This window comes from Carettochelys insculpta, chromosome 14 (assembly GCF_033958435.1).
Source record: "Carettochelys insculpta isolate YL-2023 chromosome 14, ASM3395843v1, whole genome shotgun sequence".
Classification (NCBI taxonomy): Eukaryota; Metazoa; Chordata; order Testudines; family Carettochelyidae; genus Carettochelys; species Carettochelys insculpta.
The window spans coordinates 3,045,712-3,065,932 of record NC_134150.1 but is presented as its reverse complement, the minus strand read 5'-3'; the positions used below and the strand labels follow the sequence as shown (position 1 = coordinate 3,065,932).

The following is a 20,221-nucleotide window of genomic DNA, read 5'->3' as shown; positions in this document are numbered from 1 at the left end:
AGGGTGCTCTGCAAGGAGGAAGTTTAACTGCAACCACACCCATCCTCTCTGGTGAAGTCTGTCTTTTTTTCCCTCCCTATTAACCAGCACCCCTCCCTCCCTGCGTCTCGTCCCAGCTGGCACGCCCCAGGTGCATGCCCTGGACATCGGACAGGCCCTGGTATTTTACCTGGAACCTACCGAGCTGTTCTGCAAGTCCTCCCAGCTCTTTATCACAAGAGCAGATGGGACGAAGGGCCTCCTGGTGCCTTTGCAGAGGATTTCCGACTGGATCATCTCTGGGATTTGGACCAGCTATGAGCTGGGGCAGGTCCCACTGCCGCCAGTTGCAAGGGCTCATTCAACTAGGGCTCATGCGCCCCGGTGGCCTTCCTCGCTCACATTCCCACTGCAAACACTAGCCGGGCCATAAAGTGGCCTTCAGGCCACGTGTTCGCAGCAGGCTAGGCTGTCATGCCGCAGGCCAGAGCCCAGGCTGGCTTTGGCAGAGCTGTGTTAAAAGCCACACGTCCGGGGACCTCACCCCAGCTGAGATCCACTGTAGGCTACCAAATTGTGCGGTGAGAATTTGCAGTCACCGGTGAGCTAGGCTGAAGCTGAAGGTAGACATGAGGCACATTAGCCCGTTCTCTTCGCCTGAGCCAGCGTGTCCCTGGAGAGGAGCCCAGCGGTGTGTTCGGAATACCAGAAATCACACGTGAGATTACTTGGGTCTTGGCATAAGCTCTCAGATGTGCCACAGAAGCCACCCTCCAGCTCCTAGGGCCAGCCAGATACTCTGCGATGGCTTGATTGCTTGGAATGGGTAGAGCAGGGTAGGGTTAAGCCGCAGCACATGTGCCCTTGTGACAACAGAAGGACACAGGTATAGTTCACAAATTTTTGAATGGACGCAAGCTTCTCTCACTTACATCCTGTCCCCGGCGGGGGAGGGAGACGCGGAGAGGAGCTGCCCAGCACAGCCGACATCTTAGCATCTGTTTTGCTGAACTGCAAATTTTGTGTTTGTTTTTGAATGGATCTATTTTTATCCTGCCTCATGAGGCTCCTCTGGGTCATATTTTCAAAGCTAAAACCCAAAACATCCCAAAGAAGCTTGCTGGGGAGACATTTTCCAGATTCTCGTGTCTCCACATAAGGTTTTACTTAATAACATCTGCTGACACTGGCTCCCATGCCTGCGTTGGTGCTTGGACTGGGGCTTGTGCATGGGAAACACTCCTGATAAGGTCGCTCTCTGCTTGAGCTGTTGTACTAGTTCCTCAGGTGTAAGCAAAAGGAATCGGCTTTTCCGGTTGGCCGAGATCAGACAAACCAGGGCAAGGGCTGAGCTATTCAGTTCCCTGTTCCCCTGCAGGCGCCCTGTGCACAATGTTCCTGCTAATCTTTTCCACCTGTGTGTGGAGTAAATTTTATGCACACTGAGGCATGAGCAAATGTGCACCACCCAGGAGCTAAAACTACTCTGCTGATGAGCTGAGCTGTATTGGAATCTCTCTTGAGCAACTGTACAAGCACTCGACTTACAGGGGACGCTTGGGCCAGTCCCCGTCTGTGCCTGTTTCTCAGTAAAATGGGGATAACAGCTTTTGGGAGGACACATCCATGAAAGATCAGGAGGAGCTTGGATGTTGCAGTCATAAGAGCCAGAGAAGCACCTCAGGTTTGATCTACACTAGGCAGGTAAGTCAATTGCAGATGTTCAATTCTAGCTACAGCAGAATTATCGGACTTATCTGCAATCAACTTTACCTGGCCATCCTCGCAGAGGAAGGTTGACAAACTCTCTTACTCCTTGCTATGGTAAGTGCAGGGACTGATTTCTGACCCCGATAAGTCGATTTCATGCATCCCTGCCAGGGTGCGTGAAATCAGACCCTGAAAGATCAACCCTTAACCAGTTGGTTTTCTCGGTAATGTAGAGGTGGGCTTAGACATGCTGATGGAAACAAAGGTAATGGGAGAGCTATAAGCACCTAAATAACTGACCCTTGTCTGTTTGTTCTGTACCCATCAGCATTGTATCCCTGTTCTTCTGTCAGGCGTACATAATCAGACTTACACGTTCCTAGCTCTCCCTTTTTGCCTCAGTAAGAAAAGAGTTCTCAGGAACAGCTGATCTCTTTTGAACAGCCTGTGGGGTTCAGCTTCAAATCTCACCAATTTTAAGGAGTTAACCAAGGACCCCAGGACCCGCCCCCAGCACCAGTGGCTGCCGTGGTGTTAGAATCGGCTCGATACGTAAAGGTCTCCCTCTGTCGTTCCTCTGGGGTAGGGTGTGAGAAATCCAGGAAAGATTTACAAGAGGAGGCAGAGCCAGGAGTAACAGGTGAAATCCCCCTACAACCCTCTTCCAGTCAGGGCCAGGGCTTGGCAAGGTGGTCATCAGCCTCCAGGCAAAACTTGTGAAGGTGTCCCTTGGACAAAACACCAGGCAGAACCCTGGATTCTTCTCCCTGTTTGATGAATCATCTGTCCAGTTTGTACCACACCTGTTCCCCGGTTACCTCAGACCAGTGGGTGTGACAGAGGGTAGAAAGTGGATATGTTCCCCAATTCAGTTTCCTGCCGTCCTCCCAGCCCCATTCCCTGTCTCTCTTCAGGGCCCTTCTCCTGAGCATTTTCTCATACAGGAATTGCAAGTGCTCCTAGAAGCCGAAGTGGTAGAAGAGGCTCTTCAGGAGTTCTAGTGCCAGGGGTTTTATTCACAGTGTTTCCTAATCCTGAAAGCCAAGGGTGAGCTAAAGCCAACTGTGGACTTCCAGAACCTCAACGTATTCATGAAAAAGCCAAAGTTCTGCCTGGTCTTTCTGGTTTCCATTATTCCTTCCCTACATCTAGGGAACAGATACCCGCCTTCAACTTGAAAGGCATGTACTTCCACCTGTCCAACGCACTTTCCCATAGGCAATTCCTCCACATCGCCGTTGTCGATGCCCATTATCAGGTCATGGAGTGTTTTCCCTTTCAGGATATCAGTGGGAGTCACCCAGGAAAGATAAGAGCAGAATCTGCAGTAACATTAGGCTGAGGACCCCAAAGGAGCAGGGCGTTTGTCTTAAAGCCTGCTGCACTTTGCCAATGTCGGAGCCTTCCCACTCCAGTCGAACACGTCGTACGTGGATGTCAGTGCATTGCAGCTGGCCGGCACCACGTTCCTCCCAGAGCTTCTCCCCTTTGGAATGCCCAAGAAGTGGCAGAGAAAGCTGTATGGCTCCCCTACACCAAGTAAAGAGGTGGGGGATGCGGAAAGGATGCTGTGCAGGCCTTCTGCCTCCCCAGACCTCGAAGTGGTTCCTTTCCCACTGGACCGAGACCATCCAGGTATCCGCCTCCCAGTCCTGGAGCGATAGGGGACCTCGGCGCTTATTACCGTCATTGACGCCTTCTGGCACTGCCTACACCCCATCCAGTGGCAGGTGTGGCTGAGACTCCCCAGTCCAAGGCCATGAAGAGTCAGCAGTCTCCAGAGTGGAGGCTCTGCAGCTGTGGCCTCTGGCCAGAAGTCTGAGCTCATCAGCCCCGGAAGTAGCATGGATCACCCTTAAGTCTCCACGCACCTGGTAGCAGCCTTCCTCCAGTCAACCAATGCACAGGCACAGGTCTTCGTCCCCCAGAGGGCTTTCAGCGCATTGGTCTTTGCTGATGCAGGGCTGTTCATTCTCATGGCACCATTCCACAAAGAGGGGTCGGTCACTGCCTGTTAGGCACCGGTCCCCCACCCGATCCTGGAGTCTGTGGCCAAACAAACTTTCACAAACACCCTGGGGATCTGGACGCTAGCATGGAACCTGCGGTGGCCACCTGGCAGCAGGGTGGTGCCAATGATGCTGATGCTTATTTCCATAACTCCTCCGTTGTTGCCTCAGACGTGCCCCCCACTACCAGTACCTGGTTCAGAACATGGCACAGATCTTGATGTGGGGATGGTGCCAACACCTGGGGGAGCGCCTCAGGCTCTGACGAGGCAGTAACTGGGCCCTCCTGTGCCACTCCTCGAATGACTTCAGGACAAACCAGGCGCTGCTTTCACCCAGCTGCCTACACTCCAGCCAATGAGCGACAACACGCTAGCGTGCTCTGTCGTCGGCTTCGTGATCGGTATGTTAGCAGCCTATCTGGCAGGTTACAATTCTGCAAAGTCTAAACTTTATAGTGTCAACTTCCGTTAATTAATCCACAGTTTTCTTAACACCTCTTCTCTCCTATGTCTCACACGTCTTTATATAAATACTGGAGTTGCTGAGGCTAGGATTTTTATTTGCTCTCTAATCTGCGAGTACCCTGCTTAACAGAAGGTGAGTGGGAAGGCCATCGAGTTGGAATATCGTAACTACAATATGAATGAACTCGGGCAGTGGTGAGGAGTACTGGGAGGCTATGGCTCTGCCTTCTTTCCTCTTGTTAGCTCACATCTTGTTTCCATGTCGCCCTCAAAGGTCCAGGAAGATAACCATATAGAATCTGGAACTGGAAGAGACCTTGAGAGGCCATAAAGTCCGGTCCCCTGTCCTCGGAGCGGGACTAAGCACCATCAAGAGTCTCTTTCTAGACCATCCCTGATAGGTGTCTGTCTAATCTGCTCTTGAATCTCCATCCCTAGAGAGACTTCACCGTCTCCCGAGGCAATTTATTGCAGTGTTTAAGCCGGTAAACTCTGTCATGTTTTGGACACGCCTTCGTGCGGAACAGTCGTTCCAAGGGGTTGAGAACCATTTAGAAGAAGTGGTGTCCTTTTTTTCAAACGTGCCTTTGTGAAAACACGATCCAGTGAGCTTTAACAGCAGTGCTTCTAAACTGGAGTAATTGCGGTCTGGAAAGTGTTTGATCGTCCGCCTGCAAGGGGAAGGAAAGTACTTGAAAGCCGAGGAAACCTCATGGCACGTAGGTTGTTCTCAGCTTTCTGGGTTGTCTTCTTTTGCTGTTGAGCTGTAAGCGTCTCGTCAACTTACATTGTAAGGCTCTTGGGGCCATGACTGTTTTGTTTGTACAGTGGTAAAGTTGCTTCTTGATCCATCACTTGGGCTCCCTGGTGGTCTGGAAATTAAAAATAACCACCAGGGATCGGCTGCTGTAGGGTTCAACGTAGATTTAGGACAGCAGGGTGTCCTAGGGAGAGGACTGAAACGGAGAGGAGCAGGGCAGCTAATGAAATATGTAGCAAGCAAGGATGGTTAACTTTGTCGGGTGTATTTCAAGAAATCCCAGAGGGTCGTGTAGCTGACTGTTGTCTGAGAACGCCGAGGACGTCATGAAGCTCCACTGCAAAGGAGGAGGAAGAGGCAAATCTCTGAAATCTTACTAAGGCAATAAGCTTCACATACAGAGCTTATACAAGGCCTGTCGGAAAACCCTGTAATGCCCCCATAGCAGTAATGTTCAGCTCCTGCGCACAGGTTTCTGCAAAGAAAGAGAAACATAACAGGTGGGAACTTCACAGTACAGCTTTCCAAACAACACCCTCCAGAGAGGGTTAGCAAGAATTAAAGAGCTTGGGCAGGAGACGTTGATCCAACCGTTCTCTAGCCAGGATGTTTTTAATGGGACCCTTCTGTTGCCTAGTACCCTTATGTTCCACCGGCGTGTAGAGGGAAAAGACACTCCCCTTTCTTTTTGAGTCGTGCTGTGTCTAGATATGAAGAGTCAGTTTGCTGTTTGTTGACATATGGACCCTATATATTGGAATCACCAAGAGAGGAATGGGCGGTCTCTTCAGCTGTTTGACCGTGTGCAGCTGTAATGCTACGTTTTTCAGAGTTTGCCTTTATTTCCAACCTGGCACCTTCGTATTTCTCTCTCTGCAAGAAAAGTTTTTGTTTAAGCAGTGGCAGGTTCTGGAGCCCCAAGAGGAGTTGGCGGCGGCAGCAGCTCCACAGCTGCAAGTGGCTCCTTGAAGAGCCACGTGTGGCTCCGGACCCAGAGGTTGCCGACTTCTGGTTTAGATGGTCTGTTCACCGGAGCATTCTGTTGTTTCAGTAGATAAATAAAAGTCAGCCGACAGGTGCATCAGTTCTGGGCTCCTCTGTGTCTACCTTCAAGCTTCCAGGCCCCCAGCTGTTGGCCCCTCTGGGGCAGAAATGCATGTTTCTCTCCATCCTGACTAGACTTTTCCCAGGCCTCGTCTGTGGCTCTCCATCCAGTGAGTGTCTTAACAGACTTGCTTTGCTTTCTCTTCAGAGGCTGTGAATGGCATAATCATCTATAGGTGTAAAGTCCCACACTATATGGCTTTCCTAAGTCAGCGCATTCTTAAGGTGAAAGGGTTACAGAGAACCCGTTACACACAAGCCAATTGGCTTGCCAGAGCTCTGGCAGGAGTTGGGGTGATCTCTAGGAAGCTATCAATCCTTCAAACCCACCATGGCACTTGCATGACCTCTCTTAATTCAGAGCAAGCCTGAATAGTTCACGTCCTTCTAACTCCTCCCAGGCAGGAACAGGAGGCCCTGGCCTGTTTGCCGACTCTGAAGGCAGGCCCAGAGTCAGTTAAAACCTCAGGCTATTAATCCCGAAGTCCTTTCTTGGCCTCTGGAGAATCTGCTCCGAACCAGCGTTTGCAGCCTCTCTGGAAGGGTTACACCCGTAATGAATGTCCCCAAATAGCTCCACCCCACTGTCCTCAGCGCCTGGGGGACTGTGGTCCCCCTGCTCCATGGAATTACATACAATCCTGGCCCACAATGACACATGTAAATGTCATTTAGGAAGGCTTGTCCAGGATATTGCAGGAAATTGCTATGCCTGTCACAGCGGGCTCTGCCCATTTAGAGCTTTGGTGACTGCCTCTAGGACTGTAATTTGGATCCGGTAATGAAAAGCTGTTCAGTGCAGTCTGCAGAGCACAAGGGTGATGAGCTACGTTTAAAGACAGGCTGCTGCACATGTGTCATTTGAAGTGGTTCTATTTTGAGTCTCCTAAGAGCGCTGGGGAACAGCTGGCCTGGCTATCTGGAGGGTGTGGATGTAGTTCAGCTCTGGTTCACGTGTTCATTTGCACAAGCTCACCTTTGTTTTGGAATATTTTGTGGTTTTGTGTTTTGTTTTTTAATCTGGATCATCTTACCTGCAGCTGGGAGGGGATGCAATGCTATGGCTAGCATTGGAAGTTGGCCGTTAAAGGCCACTTAAGAGCGTGGGCTGGAATTTCGGAAGTCTCTAGGGCAGGCGTGTCCAACCTGCGGCCCGAGGGCCACATGCGGCCCTGGACAGCTAGTAATGCAGCCCCACAAGATCGTAGACTTTTAACATTATTATGTGATTTATATACATTAACTATATTATATATTTTGTACGCGGCCCAAGACTATCTTCACTCAGTGCGGCCCAGGCAAGCCAAAAGGTTGGACACCCATGCTCTAGGGGAATGGGTGAAATTCGGTGGGACTGTCTGCCTGATTCCTCTGCAAACCCCACCGTGGTGGGGTCTCGTTTAATTTCTAAAAGGGATGTGAAAGTGTTTAACTCTTGCTGCATGGGAGGCTAAGCGTGACCCAAAAACTTGTGGCCAAAATCTATACTGCAGGCAGGGAAACCATGCTAACCCCACAGGAAAACATTCAGTACGTTTTCAGTCTTATTTGGGCTGTGCTTTTAAGTGGCTGCTCTATGACCACTCCCAAAGTTGCATAGCTTGAGAGCTATCATTATAGGAGCACTTCCCTGGCCTTCAAAGGTTGCTGTCTCTGTCAGGATACCCTGAACAAGATTGTTTATTGAGCAGTGGTAGAACTTTAATGACCCTCCTGGGGAAGTAAAGAAACAGATTGAGAGAGCCAGACGAGTACCCAGAAGTCACCTTCTTCATGATAGGCTGAACAAGAAAATTAACACAACAACACTGGTCATCACCTATAGCCCTCAGTTTAAACCCCTCCAGCGCATCATTGACAACCTACAGCCTACAGTGGAACACGATCCCTCACTCTCACAGGTCTTGGGTGACAGGCCTGTCCTCTCCTACAGACAGCCACCCAAACTCAGGACATCAGTCACCACTAGCCAGGCACCATACCACTCAAACACTAACCCAGGAACCTATCCCTGCCACAAACCCCATCGCTAGCTCTATGTACGTAAGTATATGAGAGAAACCATCACCAGGCCTCACCACATCAGCCACACCATTGGGGCTCACGCAGCTGCACGTCTGCTCATGTGACAGATGCCATCATGTGCCAGCAATGCCCCTCTGCTGTGTACATCTGACAAACCAGACAGTCCCTGTGCCACACAATGAATGGACCTGAATTGGAATACACATTCTTGGCAGTCGCTAGGTAACGAGTAGGGCGTCTTCATGTTACTCTCCTGTTTTGAATCCATTGATGGCTGACCAGCCCGATTCTGGAGCTGCAGATCTTTTCGCAGAAGGGGCAGGTGTCAGCAGCTATTGGAGGGTCGTGGGGCTGTGTTTTTTGCCCTTTTTTTTCTCTGCCTCTTCTTGTCTTCACAGTTGCGGGACCTCTCAAATTGCGCCATCTCCTCACGGATTACTGTTCTTCACTGGGGATGGTCTTGGGCAAGGTTCTCCCAAGTGCTGACACCGATGCTACACTTTTTCACGTGTGCCTTCAGCACGTCTTTATATTGCTGCTTCTGGCCCCCAACGCCCTTCTCTCCTTCCTCCAAAGTGAAAAAGAATGTTGTGGGGAGGTGTTGATCAGGCAGCTGAACCACAGGACCAGCCCAACGAAGTTGTTGGTGAATAGTAAAGGCTTCAATTCCAAAACCAGCGTCTGATGAAGTGAGTCTGTGCTCACGAAAACTCATGCTCAAAACTTTTCTGTTAGTCTATAAGGTGCCACAGGACCCTTTGTTGCTGTTACAGCTTCAATACTGGTCATGTTCAACTCCTCCGGGGCACTAATTCACTAGTGTCATGAGGAGGAGGGAGAAAACTTGTTGTTCTTGGCCTCTGAGGATAGAACAAGAGGCAAAGGAGTTAAACTGCAGCAATGGAGGTTTAGGTTGGACATTAGGACAAAGTTCCTAACTGTCAGGGCGGTCAAACACTGGAATGAATTGCCTGGGGAGGTTGTGGAATCTCTATGGCTGAAGATATTTAAGAGCAGGTTAGACAGACATCTATCAGGCATGGTCTAGACAGTACTTGGTCCTGCCATAAAGGCAGGAGGCTGGATTTGATGACCTCTCAAGGTCCCTTCCAGTTCTGGCATTCTATGATTCTATGCACCTGTCCTCCCCAGAGCAATTAGGGTTCTCCTGAGGCAGCGTTGATGATATTGTTCAGGTGCCTTCACATGACGCTTGTATGTTGTGTGGGTTTCACATCCGTACAGTAGTGTTAGAACAACCACTGTGTGGGATACAAGGAGCTTTGTCATGGGATAGATATCCTGGTTCGCGAAGACCCTTTGTCTCAAGCGGGCGAAAGCAGAGCCCTTGCACGGCTCAGACGATGCTGGATTCCCACATAAAAGTCGACTTGAGCGGAAAGATGACTTCCAAAGTATGGAAAGAGCGCCACCTTTTCCAGCAGCTCTCCATTGACTTCAGTAGAAGGTACATGAGATTGTCCCATCAGCGAGGGTTGGTGGAGCACCTTGATCTTTTTAATGTTCAGTGTGAGGCTGAGGTTCTCGTATGCTTCAGCCAAGGCACTTAAGATGGTCTGGAGGGCTGAGAGAGCGCGGCACTGGAGCGCCACTATCGATGTTGTGGAATACGCATAAACTTATAGGGGAACACTTTAACCTCCTTGCACATTCAGTAAGGAATTTAAAAGCAGCCATTCCCTCTAGAAGAGAATTTGATTACAAGATTACAGAGGGAGACATCTGACTTGGAATTCATTTGCAAGTTTGACACACAGCAATTAGGCCTTAACACAGATCTCACTATCGTATGCATTACAAGGGCAACTTCCCACCTTTGATATTCACAGGAGCAGCGCCCATCCTGCTTAACTTAATTTGCTTCATCTCTTGGTCCTGCTGCTGACAAGTAACCCCCTTTTTTCCAGCCTTCTCCTCGCCACCCTTTTCCCACTATATATACCCTGGATTCTAACGGCTACTTCGCTCATCTGAAGAAGTGGCTCTTACCCACAAAAGCCTCATGACCGAATAAATTTGTTAGTCTTTAAGCTGCTACAGGACTGCTTGTTGTTTGTGAAGCTACAGATTAATAGGGCTACCCCTCCGAACCAGGAAGAGCATTTTTCACACCTCCCCAGCTAACTGGCATGCAACATCCTTTCACTATTAACGTGCAAATAGTCTCTTCTCAAGTCATTGCTGGTGGCTCAGTGAGAGTCGCCTCAGTGAATGGATGTGCTGGATTCTCTTACAAGGGTGTAAAATCCCTATCAGTTCCGTAGGGTTGTAAAGTGATAGTGGCCACGGTAATAACATTATAATGCTCATAAGTGCTCATAGTAACATCTAATGCCCCGAAGAGACATGGGAACTCAATGTGCTAAGTGGTGAAAGACAGGACATCCCCCAGCGAGCCTGCAGTCTCCTGGAGTGGGAGACCGAAAACAGCCCGAATGACTTGCCTGACGCATCTGGGTTAGGAGCAGAGCTTGGCGTGAGGAGCCCCGTCTACTAGGCTGCCCTGCTACTGTGCAGACTACTGACCTCTTTGCTTTTGCTTGCTGTGTCTTTCTGAAGCATGTTCCCCTCACCCCTACCAAGTTCCCAGAGAAAGTCCCCAGAAGGAGGAAAAGGAAAAGTCCTGAACTGCACTGTTAAATCGAGTGTTCAGTTCAGGCTCTCCAGTCTGTACTACTTGGGATTACACTCAGCTCAAGTTGCAGCTTTTGGTGATTGCAGTCAGTCTTCCCGAATGGCAGGTCCCAGGGTGTTCCATAGTGGTATGAAACTTCCTGAAGAAGACCGTAAAGAAATGGGCAGCAGGCCCAGAGCATCTTCATGGGAGATAACAGGTGTGTGGTGAGCAAGGCAGGAGAAGTCATTCTTCTGCTCTACTTTGCACTAATTAGTCCTCAGCTGGAGTATAGTCTCCAGTCCTGGGCACTGTATCTTGAGAAAGATGTGGAGAAATTGGAGAAGGCTTGGAGAAGTGTAACAAGACAGATTAACAGTCTAGAGCTGTGTTTTTTCAAAGTGTGGACCATGGCCCAGTTACTGGTCCCTGGAAAAAAATAAATACTGGTCCTTAGAAAATATACAAATTATCACTAGGTACTATTATTATTGTGAATAAATAATAAACGGTGAAAAATTATTCATTTTTCATTTTTTGTGTGTGTTTATTTTTTTGGGCTGCAAAAAAAGGTACTGAAAAAAACCTGATCCCAACTATAAAAGGTTTGAGAAACCCTGGTCCAGAGCACATGAGCGAGGAGGGCAGACTGAGAGAACTGGGCTTGTTTAGTTTAGAAAAGAGAAGACAGAGGGGACAGGATAGCGGTTTTCAAGTACCTACAAGAGGGTTACAAGGAGGAGGGAGAAAAATTGTTCTTCTTGGCCTCTGAGGACAGGACAAGGAGCGAAGGGCTTAAACTGCAGCCAGGGAGGTTTAAGTTGAACATTAGGAAAAACTTCCTAACTGTCAGGGAGGTCAAATGCTGCAATAAATTGCCCAGCGAGGTTGTGGAATCTCCATCACTGGAGATATTGTGGAGCGGGTTAGAGAGATGCCTATCACGGGTGGTCTAGGTGGTGCTTGGCCCTGCCATGAGGGCAGGGGACCAGACTCGATTGCCCTCTCGAAGTCCCTTCCAGTTCTAGTGTTCTGTGATTCTATGATTCATTAATTCAGTACTGACTCCTGACCCACGCTATGGCATGGCTCAACTACTTGTATGATCTGTGGATTCCAGAAATTCTCCAGCTGTGGTCCACAGGCCCCCTGTGGCCCACGAGCTCCATTCCGGTGGCCTGTGGGTAGTTCCCTCTAAAGGGTGTGCCTGGGTGGCTGCCCATATAAGAATGAAGGGCTGCTCATCTAATTAGCAGGGCTGCACAGGTGCGGCTCCATTAATTAGTTGCCTGGGCCCTGGAGGTGGCCCTTGGGGGGGAGTAGGGTTTAGTTGGAGGCAGCAGTGGGGCAAGGTGGCAGAAATAGGAGGTGGGTGGGGAGAGCAGAGGGGATGATCAGAAATTTGGATATGCACGGCTACGACTACCAGAGGAAGATAGCCAGCCTGCCTGCCTGCCTGCCTTCCTTCCCAGCCTCGGCTCTGTGGTGGAGGTGGGAGACCCCTACTGATATTAAAATGAGTGGTGTGCTTTTATTTGTAGAACAATCAAATGCTAATTATGGTTTGTTTATCCAAAGTGCTGTACGGTACTTAGCTAATAGTGCAAACAACATTTGGAAAGATTCTTCTTCGAGTGCTTTGCTCACGTGAATTCCAGCGTGTGTGTGTGGGGGGGGGGTGTGGGTGCACAGTCTCCGGATTTGCATTGGGTCGACCGTGGAGCCCCCTGAAATGGAGCAGTGTATATTATCCCATCACCCACTGTTCTTATTTCCACCAGTGATGATCACTGGAGCTACTGGTCTCTTGTTTCTCAGGTTGTTCACACTATTGTGCGGTTTTTCTTCCCTAGTAAAGTTTGTCGTAGTGTAGTTAGAAAGTTCTTGTGGGGTGGCGGGTATTTCCCCTCCTTTTCTCTATAATTTTCCCTGCTGTCGTGGTGTGCAGCAGCTCCAGGGCTTCAGACAGTGTGATTCACGTAGAGAGCGAGCGCCTAGCAGAGACCCACACGCTGCTTGCGTTAAGTGCTCAGGAGAGGACCATTTGCAAGACATGCAGCATGTGCAAGGTATTTAAGTCACAGACTAAACGAGAGAGAGACCAGAGGCTTCAGCATCTCCTCCTGGAGACCGCACGCGGGCCCTTGTCACAGGACACAGCGCCGGCCCCTGGAGCGTGCAGCCCATCGCCCTAGGTGCATAAAGTTTCAGCACCTCGAAAAGAAGAGAGTGAGGAGCATCAGCACCGTTCCCGGACACACAAGGTGGGTCCGTCAGCTCAGCAGCACTCCCAATCCCCAATGCCGCGGAAGGAGGAGGCAGACGACTCAAGCCATTCCCCACCAAGCAATGAGATCCAACGGCCATGTGGCTGTGCGGGGTTGCCACAGGCCACAACCCTCGGTTCCGGTGCTGTTGACCCCAACCCGTAGGGCAGGGCTGCCAGGTCTGGTTTCTGTGGGCTTCCTGGCTCACGAGGTGTTGGAGGAGGAGTTGAACCTTCCCTCTGCACCCTGTACGTTTGTGACTTCATTGAAATGGTGGCACTGGCTCCGTATGTGGCACTGTCAGCGTTGCTCCGCGCTGCCTGTCCAGGGTACCACCTGTGGCACCACCCACAGGCATCCGCTTATGCTTCTCCTGGTTGCTTCAGCTGGAGGACTAACTTCAGCGCCAACAGTAGCACCCCCATCCCACCCAGCAACACGGAAAGCCTGCTACGCTGAGCCACAGCGGTGGTTCCCTGTGGTACCAATTGCTGGCACTGCCAGGCTCTGCTCTCCCTGCTCAGGCTTGGAGCACTCTTCAACTCATGCCCAAGTCTTCTGCATCTTGCAGCTCTCTGAACCAGTCAAGATCACAGCTCCGCCCGTGACACCACCAGTCTGATGAGCTCCCAGCAGTAATGTCCTGGCCCTCTCAATGGCAAACCCCAATGCAGTGGGCCTACCATCAGAGACAGGAACATGTTTCCAGTCTTGGTCCCTGGAGGAGATGTACGTATAAGGTTGCCGTCAATTCGGATTGCTTTGGCACGAGTCACATTCAGAGACATCATGTGATGTGAGGATCCAGCTCTCTGGCATCGTTCCTAATGTTGAGCCGATTTGTGATCAAAAGAAGCGAAAATACTCTTCCCATTGAAAAAACTGTCAAAGGTGGCTCATTTTTTATTTTCCCACATTTGTAAAAACTATAGCGTAATTTGTTTTACATTTCTTTTTCATAAAAAATGCGTTTAAGCTTTAAGAAAGGACATGCCTTTTTTGAACAACACGGCCCTTTCGGTTTTTGTACAAAAGAATGACCCCAACTCTCCTTCTTTCAGCTGGTCTAGTGATGGTTTGTTTTGGGTTTGTATTTGGTTTTTAAGTTTTATACTTAACTATAGGTTTAAAAGCCGGCCTCCTGTCAGGGGGCAGTCGTTGGTGATTCTCTTGTTACGTTTTGTTCCTTGTAAGATAAGACCCCTGAAAACCGAGCTCTTTTAAATCAACTGTTAAGGATTATGTGCAGTTATTTTTCAGCATGAAAACCTGCCTTGCCCCCCACCAGCATGTCTGTGTTCTGTCAGTATATTCCAAGCCAAGGCCAAATTAGTTTGGGAGACACTGCTCATTACGCACCTTTATGTCCCACAATGCTGTTATCCCATGGGGAAGGGTCTACACCGTGTTTGGTAGCAGCTCACTGAGGTCCACCCCTCCTCCCCACAAATGGCTGATCAGTCCTATTGGAAAGCAAGTAAGCAATTGCAGGAAGAAGGGAAAAAAATGGCTACATACCTCTCATAACTTGTTCTTTGAGATGTGCTGCTCATTTCCCTTGCAAACCCTCCCGCCGCCCCGCTGTCGGAATACTCTGGCAAGAAGGAGTTGAACGGGTGGTGGGTTGGCAGGAGATTACATACCGTGATGTGAAGGCGCCATTCTAGGGGGTGCCATGGCTTAACTGATGGGCGTCACTAGGGAGGATCTTCCAGGGACGCGGCACACGGACATGCGCACGTTGAAAAGAACACGAGCAGCACATCTCGAGGAACGGCAATTGGGAGAGGTAGGTAACCAGTTATGAGCAGTTCTTTAAGACCCTCAGCGCTTCTCAAGAGGTCTGCCAAAAGTTTGAATGATTCATTCCAAGTGGCGATGTGGGTGTGTTTGGCGGAGGGGTCTGTGTGTAGATCACCATTGGACCATGTCTTAAATCCTCCCACTGCTGCTCTCTTTCCCACACCCTGGTGGGGTCAGTCCGTGAAAGTAAATGCCCATCACGTGGACAGAGTTCCACTGCCCTTGTCACTGTGTGTGTAACTTGCTCTTTCCCCCTCCAGGTGTCAAAGTCTTGGAGTGCTCGCCCGCCACCCCCACCATGAACTCCTACTTCTACAAGTTCATGATCAACCTGCTCAAGAGGTTCAGCACTGAGCGGAAGCTGCTGGAGACTAGAGGAGCCTTCATCATCAGGTCAGAATGGAGACATTCTCCAGCTCTTTCTCGCACCACGGCTAGTCCTAAGCACTTCTTCCCTCTAGCGGGGCTGTGTTATTTTAGCCTGGTGCTTGCCTGGGTTCTCTGTGGCCAGAGACATCTCTGCAAGCAAGCGCTTTGTTTGCCAGTTGCCGCGCTTGGTATTTTTAGAGTGAATGACTTCATTTCTCACATGATGATGCCATATTTTTCCTCCTGTGCCCTGCAGTTAAAGATCCCTCTGCTAAACGCTGTTTGTCGATCCTGTCTTGCTGAGCAGCTAAGAAAACGGTGTGAAATAACCTGTTCTGTAGGTGCTTGGACCCTCTTTCTTTGGCTGGTGCAGGATTTTGTATTGTGTTGTACTGGTGCGCTTGATAGTCCGTTCAGTGCGTTGCCGTTGTGAGACCTTGTGGTACTCCATGGCAAAAACTGATCACTTGAAGGCACAGCTTTTAAGTGGGAAGGCAAACGGAATTGTAGAGTCAGCGCCTTGGCCTCCTGAGTGGTTTGATTTCTGTTTCCAAGGAGCTGGGATGAGGTGGCAGATACTGGATAAACACGACTTGTGCCAGGGCGCTGGCAGTACGTAATCCTTAAGGCAGACGATCTGGGGCGGGGGCCCCATGTGCTGCTGTGCTTGCTCAGAAATCGACAGCCTGATGATCACAGGAGAGAGAGAGAAGGGGAATTCAGCGATGCTGGAGTCCAGCTGGGTATCTTTCCTTCCTTGCCTGTGAAAGAGGGCTTCGTTGAGGTGTGCTTGAACTCTGAACCACACGAGTGCGTGGAGAGCGTGTTCCGTGGAGCACCCCCGTGCAGGGCAGGTGGCGGTCAGGAACGGTTGGAGTAATTGTGAAAGGACCAGGGTTATATGTTAACTGTGTTTTCTGGTCATCGTTAGAGGCTGGAGTGCTGGCTAGCATGCCGTATGTGCAAAGAAAACCTTCAAAGTGTGTCTAACAGCAGCAGTGTCTGCCTGAGCCTGCAGACAGCCTGAAATAACCCTCGGAGGGGAGAACTTTGCCCCATTCACTTCAAGGGGGATTTAGGGTCTGAAGCGGCCTTAGGTCTGTGTGTTAAATATTCCCACTTAAACGATAAGCGGTGAAGCGTCCGTGCAAACCGAAATGGTGGCTGGGGCCCCTGCCACTCTGTCGGGGGAAGGCCTGTATGGTTTTTTTCAGCTCTCCCAGTGTGTCCCCCCAACCTCAGTTCCTAGAAATGTCTGATCTCGAGGCTCATGGGAGAAACTAATGTCCTGCTAATGGCCTGCTCCTGGAGACATTTATACCCTAGGGGATTTTTATAACAGGAAGTGCTTTCTCTCTTCCCTGCCTTGCAAGTGGGGTTGCAAGGCCAGAGTCTCTGCGTGCATTGCATTTAAGAGGGAGCTGCGGAGGTGGTCCTGTTTGTGATTAGGGGACTAAGGCCCACACGGCACATTACAAGAACGGGGCCTGGGTCTCCCTCTGATTTTGGGACTGGGCAGTTTCCTGTCAGACATTCCTGTCAGCTGAGCTATTTTAGTGTGTGTCGGGGGGAAGGGTCCTGCATCTGGGCTTGCTGTGCTGTTTCCCAACATGGAGAAGAAGTGAAGTTGGACCAGGTCATGGCAGCTCAGCATACTGCTGCTTTTCCTAGTGACTCCTGCTCCAGAATCCAAGCTGCCAATTAACAGAGAAATGATGTCACCAGCCCTTGAGGCTGCGAAGAAAATGTTCCCTTTGTGACTCATGTAACCGATACAGCAGGGCTCCCTGAGTCTACAGACAGTATGATGTGCAAGTCCCGAGATGGATAAACTGCCCCGTTGAGCTCAGGTGGTGTTGATTAACCGGAGTGTTGTGAGCAAGACACGAGAGGTCATTCTTCCACTCTGCTCTGCGCTGGTTAGGCCTCAGTTGGAGTATTGTGTCCAGTTGTGGGCACCACGTTTCAGGAAGGATGTGGTAAAATTGGAAAAGATCCAGAGAAGAGCAACCAGAATGATGAAGGGTCTAGAGAACATGAGCTGTGAGGGAAGGCTGAAAGAACTGGTCTTGTTTAGCTTTGACAAGAGAAGACCGAGAGGGGACATGATAGCGGTTTACAAGTACCTAAAAGAGGGTTACAAGGAGAAGGAAGAATTGTTCTCCTTGGCCTCTGAGGCTAGGACAAGGAGCAATGGGCTTAAACTGCAGCCAGGGAGGTTTAGGTTGGATGTTAGGAAAAACTTTCTGTCAGGGTGGTTAAACGCTGGAAATAAATTGCCTGGGGAAGTTGTGGAATCTCCATCACTGGAGATATTTTAGAGCACGTTAGACATCTATCAGGGATGCTCAGGACCAGGGTGGCCAACACATGGCCCATGGGCAGAATCCAGCCCGCCAAGCACTTTTATCCAGCCTGCAACGCCCTGCGGCCGGGGAGCCATTTTACCCACGCTGAAATAATGGAACTCAATGTGATTTGCTTTGGCAGCCGGCAGGGTGGCTGGGGGCGGGGGGGGAATCTATCCATTAAAGCAATTCCATTTAGTTCCTTTATTTCGGTGTGGCGGGGCAGGAAGCCGCCCATGCTGCAGGTGGGGGAAGAGAGCAGGAGAGCTGGGGAGAGGGGCGGCCAAGTCTGCTCCCACTTGAGCCCCACAGCCCCGCTGTGGAGGGGGTGTGGGAGAGGAGCAGAGGGGAGGAGGCTGTGGCAGTGTGCGGAGCTGGACGAGCTCATTGTCTGAGGCTGGTTAATCCTGGGGATGGGCGGGGAGTGGATCTGGGGGGTGAGGACTAAGGCGGGTAAAGTCTAGAGACGGGGGGGGGGGGGGGGGAGGGTTGGGCCGAGAGCAGTTAAACCTGGGGAGGGAGGGGACAGTGGGGTTGGGGGGTGGATTTGCAGGCTGAGGCGGGTAGAGCCTGGAGATGGGGGTCACTTTAACATCTTCCTGGTGCAAATCGTTGTGCGCGCGCTGTTCTTAAAATAGGGCTCTGACAAAGTACGGTTTGGCATTTATTAAGGACTGTCTCGTATTCATGCGTGTGGCGGCTTTTGAAGGATTGGGGTTTTTTTGTTGTTTTTTTTTTTTTTGTAACTGAATTTGGAAAAGAAAAAATGGCTCTTCCCGCTATTTTGGTTGCAGAGCCCTGCCTGGGTGTGATGAAATATAAATTTGTGCTGCGTGTTGCTGTTTTGAATGATTTTGCTATTTTTGTTTCTGGCTCCTGGAACATGTGGGAAATTTGCCATGTGGCCCCCGTTTTCAAAAAGGTTGGTCACCCCTGGTCTTACACGGTGCTTGGTCCTGCCAGGAGGGCAGGGAACTGGGCTCTGTGTCCTCTCGAGGTCCCTTCCCGTTCTAGTGTTCAATGATTTCATGAGTCTGTGATTCTTGGGCTTACTGTTGGCATTTTCAATGCCAGAATTAACTATTTCTCTGATTGAAAGCAAATGAGGAAGGGTACTACCCCTGCAATCCTTTTTTCAGGTTTGTTTTCAGGGTATTTCTTCCAGCAGCTGTCCGTAGGAGACACCGGTGCTTGAGCGTCGTTGTGGTTTGGCACTGAAAATGTTCGTGAAACCCAATCAGCCTGCTGGACCCACAAGGGTTTTCAGCCTTTTTCATTTGAAGTTGAGGCCCCTACGGAATTTCCAATGAATGTTTGTGCCCTGTGTACTGAGTTCATACTTTGCCTATCCTTGGAGGAAGTGATCGGCTCATCCTGCAGAGCTGTGCTTCAGACTAGCCCCGTTTGTAGTGACGAGCTCTCTGCCAACTCTCTTTTTAAAGTCTTGTGGCACTTTTAAAGACTACCAGATGGATTTGGTCATCGGCAACAGAGGGGGAGCTGTGTTAGTCTGTATTCTAACAAAACAAACCAGCAGTCATGTAGCACTTAGATTTATTAGGTGAAGAGCTTTCGTGGGACAGACCCCCTTCTTCAGATCACTCCGTCCCACGAAAGCTCGTCACCTAATAAATCATTATGTTCGTCTTTCAAGTGCTACATGACTGCTGGTTTGTTTTGGTCGTAAGCTTTCAGCATACAGATACAGACTAATGTGGCCACCCCTCTGAGAAGTGTCACCAAAGCCTGAAATCCACCAACCAACCTTTTACCCTGTTTTCCTTTCTCAAGCTAGTCCTTCCTTATCTTCTTTGTTTTGGATTCCACAGTCCGAGTACTGATTGTGCCATGGTGGCACCTCATGACCTGTACTAGGGCATAAAACAATGGATCTTGTCTTGACAGGTTTTACATGTGCCTGTACTGCAGCAAAGGTCAGTTTTGCAAAGCGCTGGGGGCACGGAATTATGGGACGCACATAATACAGTTCTGTTGGTATGAAATCCCATGAAAGCATTGGGGCGTTATGCTCAGGCCGTGCCTACGTTACCCAGAAGATCTTGCGCATCTAGTGGGAATGTACGAAATCATCCTGTCAGGTCGGCAGTTGAGCCCTACAGTGATAGGTCAATGGGAGCCCTTTCTCAATGAGGATGGTCGGATAAGTCCCTTCCAGCTACACGTTTGCCGTAGCTAGAATTACATATCTGAAATTGGCGTGTTTTCCTAGTGCAGGCCTGGTCAGATGCACAGTGCAGGGCAAGCCAGTGTGTGTCGTCAGTATCCGTGTGCTGTGCAATAATACGTATATGTTGGATAACACCACAGCCCAGCTCTGCATTCTCCTTTATGCTACAGCAGGCAGACTCGCTCCAGTGCTGATATCCTGCAGGTGTGAGGCTGGGTGAAGGCAGGGTGTTAAGTTGGAACTGGCGTGTGTAAGGCGCAAGTGTTGCGCAATCCCTGCCAGTTTCTCTTCCTCGCTAGCGGGCACTAGGTTATAAGGATAAACAAAGCCATTCCCGCCAGTGAATCCGTAATGAAAGACACAGATCAGTTTCCCCTGTAATGTTCTGTTGACCCGTGACTTGAACTCAAGTCATCTCCCAAATAAAAAATCTTAGGCGCAGTTAAGCTGCTTTCTTAGCCAGTGTCAGTGAAACTGCCGCACAGATGTGGAAGGATAAGCAAAGAAACTTAAAGATTATCTCAAAGCAGGCTTGGCAGCGAGCCTGTCATATTCTG

The 20,221-nt window shown here is 50.0% G+C and overlaps 1 protein-coding gene across 2 annotated transcripts in view; it reads left to right on the top strand.

The window, feature by feature from the left end:
- VAC14 (VAC14 component of PIKFYVE complex) overlaps positions 1–20,221 on the top strand; it is a 160,664-nt gene that overhangs the window by 76,577 nt on the left and 63,866 nt on the right. For both annotated transcript variants that reach the window (XM_075008450.1, XM_075008451.1), the window contains exon 14: positions 15,020–15,152. In XM_075008450.1, the coding sequence (XP_074864551.1) occupies positions 15,020–15,152 (133 nt within the window). The remainder of the gene's footprint in view (positions 1–15,019; positions 15,153–20,221) is intronic.